The sequence below is a fragment of the Fonticula alba genome, assembly GCF_000388065.1.
Source record: "Fonticula alba strain ATCC 38817 unplaced genomic scaffold supercont2.1, whole genome shotgun sequence".
Lineage (NCBI taxonomy): Eukaryota > Rotosphaerida > Fonticulaceae > Fonticula > Fonticula alba.
Window position 1 is genome coordinate 4167382 of NW_009242971.1, and position 6482 is coordinate 4173863.

The following is a 6482-nucleotide window of genomic DNA, read 5'->3' on the forward strand; positions in this document are numbered from 1 at the left end:
CCTCCCTCCCCCCTCCCTCTCTCCCCCTCCCTCTCTCTGACTCGATTGTTCGCGATGCCCCCGTGTGCCTGCTTTTGCTTCTGTCCGATTTTCTTTCCCTTGCTCTTTGTGCACCGCTCATCCTGCCACGGTTCAGCCAACCACACCGAGTACATCACGGCCCCGGGGCAAGCCCATGGGCCCATGAGTTTGAGCATTAGCACCAAGCGCTCGACCAGCTCTTCAGATGCATACATGATCAGTACCGAGGTGATTCTGCGCATGGGCACGCGGCCCGTGTCGCACCATGAGGCCACCTTCAACTTGCGCCCGGGCATGCTGTCGCGCATTTGCGCCGGCGGCTTCTCCGCATCGCGCATCCCCGTTGACAAGGTCCTTTACGAGCTGGTCAAGGAGGTCCCCGACCTGCAGCGGGTCACGCCGGATGCCTTCATCCGATGCAAGCGGCCGGAGGTGGTGGGCAAGCTGCTGCTGGAGTCCGATCGTCGCCAGGTAGGTCTTGCCTTCTTTCTTTTTTCCCCTGGCTCCCTCTCCTCCCTGCTGTGCTGGTATTGCCTGGTGTAGGCGTCAGGCTGACTTCCGCCCTGCCATCCTCCCCTCCCCCCCCCCCCCCCCGCCTCCCTCCTGGTGCTTTGTGTTTTTTTTTATGGCCGCTCGCCTCAGTTGAACACCACTTTCAAGTTTGGCGTGCTGCACGCGCGCCGCGGGGCTCCGCTGAATGAGGTGACCCTCTTCAACCACCTCCCGCTGACCGGCTCGCAGGCGGCCACCGAGCAGCGCATGATGTCCGAGACGAATGCCACCAAGTCGCGGCCGACCCTCTTCGACCCGGCTCGGCTGAATGGCATGCAGAATTCCAAGACCGTGCCCTTCCTGCCGGTTCTGTTTGACATGTTCCTGGCGCGCATCGGGCGCCTGGTGGAGCTGAAGGACTGGGGGAAATTCCGCGGCGGCCTGGACAACAAGACCGACACCACCGGCACGCACTCGGTCTTCACGCAGTTCGACAACCTGTATGATGTCATGTTCCATGTGTGTGAGATGCTGCCGCACAAGGAGGGCGACACGCAGCAGCTTGAGCGCAAGCGCCACATCGGCAATGACATTGTGGTGGTGGTCTTCTGTGATACCATCGGCGAGCTGATGGGCCTGGGATATGGCGAGGCCGAGCGCGAGCAGCGGCCCAATGCGACCCCCACCACGGCCCGCAAGTCCGGGGCCTCCTCCATCGATAACATTTGCTTGAGCCACCAGATCCGTGCGTTCCTTGTGGCGCTGTGTCCCTCCGCCCCCCCCCCCTCTCCATATCCCCGTCGATTTTGTGCCTACCTTTTTTTGTCCTTCGGGCCCCGGTTGCGGACCCTCGCCCCCCCCCCCCCCCCCCCCCCAGATGTGGCGGTTGCCGTGACCCCGGTATCGGAGTCCCTCTACCTGGTGCGCATCATCCGGAAGGACGGTGTGTCGCGCTTCTTGCCGGAGGCGCAGAAGTCCAACTTCGTGTCGTCCGGTCTGCTGGAGGAGCTCTCCAACAAGCACCCGAGCGCGGCCCTCTTCACGCCCTCCGGCGGGGAGACCCCCTTCGAGCCGGACCGCGACAACGACTGGATCCTGATGCGGTCGTCGGATGGGAACTTCGAGCAGGCCTTCATTTGGCTATTGATTCAGGCCGAGCGGGCCGCCTTCCGGGCCGCCTCCTTCGATGCGAAGCTTTCCCGCACGCGGAATGCCATGCTGTCGAATGTCATCGACTCGGCGCGGGCCGAGATGGGTCTCTAGGGGTTTTGGGTGTGGGGCGCATGTGCCCGGCTCTGCGCGCCTTCTCCCCCTCTCTACCACCTCCAGCCGATTGTCCCCTCGCCTGGTTTCTGGCTGATTCCCTCCCTCCCTCCCTCCCTTTCTCTCTCTCTCTCTCTCTCTCTCTCTCTCTTTCTGCGTCCCCCTCTCTGGGGAGGACAAAGAACACCGGATCAGGGGCGGCAGAACAAAAGCAGGCTCTCCCCCCTCCTCTCCGCCCTGCTTTCTCCCTTTCGCGTTGATCTTCCGCCTGTCCTTTTTTCAGGCATGTCACCAGACGCATCTAGCGTCACAATACAGCACATGTCGACTCCGGCCCTCCTCCCCGCTCTTTCTTTCTTTCCCTCTCTCGCGTCTCAAAAAGCAGGGATGCGTGTCAATTCGGTTGAGCATTTCCCGGCCTGTGCCCTCGCGTGTGCACAGGAAAATGGCGGCGCAGGCATGGGGAAGCATGTGTCGGGTTATATTTCAATATGTGCGGGCATGTGAAAAAAGAGGGGGGGAGAGGGGGAGGAAAGCCCCAAGGCTGGGCATCTGATGGAGGGAGAAAAGGCGAGCGCAGGGGCGGCCAATTGTGTTCACTCCTCGTCTTCCTCGTCCTCCTCGTCATCGGTGCCACACTCGCCATCACAGTCGGAGCCGCACTCGTCGCCGCAGCAGCCCTCGCAGTCGGAGTCCTCACAGTGGCCATCCTCCTCGCCATCCTCCTCGTCATCCTCCTCGTCCTCGGAAGAGGAAAGCCCATCGAGCTTCTTCTGCGCGCGGTGCTTCTCCACGTTCCAGTCCTCATGGACCAGGTCGAAGTCCTCGTTGAAGCCGAGGCGGCGGAGGTCGCGCATGGTCTCGCGCGGGTCGGCTGGGTCCGTATGTATGGAGAAGAGCGTCGGGGTGTTTCGACGGTCAGAAAGGAATACCCGACCCCCGGAAAAAAGTCCACGGGCGACGCCCCCCTCCTCCCCCCCGGAAATATAGACACGCGTATGTGCCAGGGCGCGGTGTGTGTGTGTGTGTGTGTGTGTGTGTGCACGCACCCAGCGTCTGCAGGTGGAAGAAGTCCAGGAAGCCGCCGCGGGAGAGCTGCTTGCAGGCCAGCTCCGGGTCGATGTTGGCCTCCTTGGCCGCATCGGCGTCCATGGCAAAGTAGAGGATAATCTCGTCCAGCTCGTCCTCATCGAAGCCCACCCCGTTGGAGGCGGCCGTGAAGTTGACGATGTCCGGGCGGCTCATGTAGCCGTCGGCATTGCTATCTGTGATGATGGGCGGATGGGGGGGGGGGGGGAGGGAGGAAGGGGCATAGGTGAGATACGGCCGAGGGAACAACGGAGGACCGGAGGCGGAAAGGAAGAGGAGAGAAAGAGAGAGAGATGGACAGGAGGAGAGTGGGAGACACAGGTCGCACCAAAGCGATCGAAGATCTTATTGAGAGCAGCCTCGAACTTGGGGACGAAGTGATCCGTCTCGTTGTCGATCATCTTGCTGAAGTAGCTGGGCATCTCAATGGCATCGGTAGACATGGTGACAGTAGTATTGGGGGTTTCGCGGGGGTTTGACGTGCGCGCAGAGGAGGGGAGGGGAGGGGAGGGGGGAGGGGGGACAATGGAGTGGAGGTGCTGAGCTTGGAGCAGCAACCGGACTGTTGGCCGGTGCCCTAAGAGCCTCGTGTGTCCCGGATGGCAGGGCTCCGATGATGGCAGGAGGGGCGACAGTGCGATCTTGCTCTCTCTCTCTCTCTCTCTCGGAGGCGCAATGGAGATCCTGGGCCTCTGCGCGCGCCCAGAGGGCGGGCGAGGGGGGGCGGGGGAGGGCGCCAAGCAGGCGGATGCCGGTGCATGGGGGTGGAAACGCACTGAATTTCCCGGAGCCGGGGGGGGGGGGGAGATCTAACCTGGCGCGTGGGTCCAAGGAAAAGAGACGATCAGCCGTGTTGCGTGGGCTGAAACACGTGCCGCAGGGGCTGATTAGCCACACATATCGGCTGATCGGAGGAAGTGACGTGCGCCACGGCGCTACGGCGCCAGGTCTCAGGCAGCCGACAAGTACGATCGGGCCGAGGGGGTGTGCTTGGCCCGGGCAGAGGACGGCAGGAGGGGGGGTCCGGCACTGAAGGAGGTGCCGGGGCAGAGGCATGGAGGTTAATGCCGAGTTGGAACGGGGCCCTCGGCGGGGAAATGAATGTTGCTGTGCCAGGCGGGGGGGGGGGGGATGTGCTGCGAGCAGGCTCCTGTCGGAGGTGTGTCCTGTATGCGCGCGCATGCGTGCCGCAGTGCACTCTGTGCCAACGGGATACGGCGCGGGCCCGGGGACGGTGCAGCATGGACTCCGTGCGTGCTCGTGGAGAGGCCTCAGCCCCCGCTGCGTTCTGGGGTGCCGGTGGGGACACGCCGGGGCCTCCGCCATCCTTGACTGGGGATGGAGAGGGCGCCGGCGACAAGTGATGAGCGTGGCAACTGGCGGGGGGAACGAGCCCCCAGATGTTCCGCCCCCCCTCCCCCTCGGGCCGGGGGGCAACCCTGGGAGAGGCAGGAAGGTGGCCACCATCCCTTGCGCCCCTTTGGGCGAGGGGGTGGGTGGCCGGCGCGCGCCTGCGTCCTGTTTGGGGTTCTGGTGTGCTGGTTTGCTTTTGTGGTTTTTATTTCGCTTGGGGGGGGGGGGGGGGATCGCGCAAGCCTCGGGGGCGCGGTATATTGTCACCCGCCATATTCCCTGGCGGTCGGCCCGGGCCTCGAGAGTTTTTGCTGGCATCCGTGGTGGGTATGCGAATGCACGCGCGTATCTGGATGTGTGCGAACGGCGGGCCCACCGGGCCGCCCCCTCCAAGTGGCAGAGGCCCGGAGGAGGCGTGCACAAGGACCGGGGAGGGGCTTCACAAAAAACGGAGGGCGCGGGGGGACCGGGCCGAGGGCAAGGGGAGTCGGGCCGCCTTTTTTGCCCCTTGTCCCCCGGCCCCAGGGTGCGGAGTCGAGGAATGCGGGCCCCTTGGGCGAGAGGCATTCCGGTCTCCCAAGGGGTGTGTGGGGGGGGGAGGAGCCTCACCCCCTTCCCGGCTTCCTGGGATGGCCATGGAGGGAGGGGGGGGGGGGGGGGGGGGGGGGGGGGGGGGGGGCGCACCGGGGCGCATGCGTCGCGAGCGTCCCCCTTCCGGCACTCCCTCAGGGCGGGTGTGTCGTCGGCCGGCGGCGACACTGCGGCGCGCGGGTTCCCGCGTTTCCCCCGGCCCCCTCCCACCCCCCGGGAGCCCGGCCGGGGAGCGGCGCAGCCCTTTTGGTGCCCATGTCCGGTGAGGCGAGCGAGGGCGCCGGAGCACAGATGCCCGCTCAGGAGCCGAGGAATGCGCCCGCGCCCGGCGGGATATGCAGAGGGCCCGAGTGGCCGGTGGGCCGCCGGGGCGCCTCCCCCGCGCGGAGAGTTGGGACCTCCGGACTCGTTCTTCCGGTATTGCCCCGGCCGGCGGGCAAGGGCCGCATCGACGCCTGGGCAGGTTGTTGTGGCTTCCTTGCCGCCCCGGGGCCAGACGTCCCCACCTCCCGGGGGGGAGGGGGGGGGTGCGGAGGCCGCCGCTCACGAGTCATTGGTCGGTCGCGCCTGCCCCTGCCCCGTCCTCACCACCGGCCGGGGGCGGGGGGGGGGGGGGGGCCGTCATGGCCCCTCCCCAATATATATCGGCCGCGGGGCGGGTGGAGGCCGGCACGGGCCAGCCTCATTTGTGCGACGGCGTGTGGGCCTCCCGACGCGTGAGCGTGCGCCCTGTCGCCTGCCCGCGGCCGGGGAATGTGTGCCCGATGCACGCGGCCGGAGAAGAGCGGCGGGCGGGGGGAGGGGGGGAGGCCGGGCACCGGATGCCGGCACTTGCATCATCGGGGGCGGCGGGTTTTCTGCCTGTCGCGAGCTCGCTCTCGCTCCGGGCCGGGGATGTGGGTCAAATGTTGTTCCTCCGCCGGTGCCCCGGGCGTCGTGGCCCCGCAGGGGGCGCCGGGCGAGGGCGGGGGGGGGGGGGGGGGGAAAACACAACCACACACACACACGAGAGGGCTGAGCCGCCGAGGGGGTTGTTTCCAGAGTCCCCCGCCCACCGGGCTGCCTCTCTGCTGGCCCTCGCGAAGGGAGGGATCGACAGTTGCCGGGTCCGCCGAGTGACCACACCGCTGGGGCTTGTGCCCGTGCGTCCGGTGCCATTGGCCAGGATGCGGTGTGAGGCCGTGACAGTCTGCTGCTGGTGTTGCCTCGCCGAGCCGCCCGGCCCGCCTGTCCCGGGTCCGGATGGGGGCCCCTGCTCGAGCGGGTCTCGTGCCTGCGAGCCGACGACGAGCATGACAACGCTTCGGGTCGGCGAGGGGGGCGGGGAAAGGCCCGGCCGCTGGGGGGATCGCATCCCGCTGTGGCCATCCTCGCAGCGCGGCCGGAGTCCCGCCGCGCGCCGGCACACGACGCCGAAATCAAGCGGCCACAAGTCGATGCCTTTTGTCCCCGGGCAAGGGGTTGCGAAGGACAATGTGCGGGGTTCACACGGGCCGGGGCGCGCGCGGGCTCGCGCGACGCTCCCCCGGGGCTGGCCCCTCGACTGGGTGTGTTGCGAAGGCTGACACCCGCCCCGCCCTTGGCCCGGGTGTGGGTATCAGCCCCGGTGTGGAAGTTTGGGCCCCGCCTTGGGGCTGGCCTGCGCCCGCCTTCGCCAGCCTCGGCCGCCAGCC

General features: G+C 66.9%; 2 protein-coding genes across 2 annotated transcripts in view; one reads left to right on the top strand and one right to left on the bottom strand.

Moving 5' to 3' along the window:
• H696_00885 (signal-induced proliferation-associated 1) overlaps positions 1–1914 on the top strand; it is a 5298-nt gene extending 3384 nt beyond the window's left edge. Inside the window, exons 5-7 of the mRNA XM_009494772.1 lie at positions 137–492; positions 664–1258; positions 1391–1914. Of these exons, the coding sequence (XP_009493047.1) occupies positions 137–492; positions 664–1258; positions 1391–1776 (1337 nt within the window). The 3' untranslated portion in view covers positions 1777–1914. The remainder of the gene's footprint in view (positions 1–136; positions 493–663; positions 1259–1390) is intronic.
• A 458-nt stretch (positions 1915–2372) lies between these two features.
• Positions 2373–3308, bottom strand: H696_00886 (hypothetical protein; the record flags this gene model as incomplete). Its single annotated transcript, XM_009494773.1, has 3 exons — positions 2373–2650; positions 2826–3041; positions 3194–3308. 3 exons carry the CDS (start codon positions 3306–3308, stop codon positions 2373–2375), a joined length of 609 nt encoding a protein of 202 aa, XP_009493048.1.
• Between the last annotated feature and the right edge of the window lie 3174 nt (positions 3309–6482).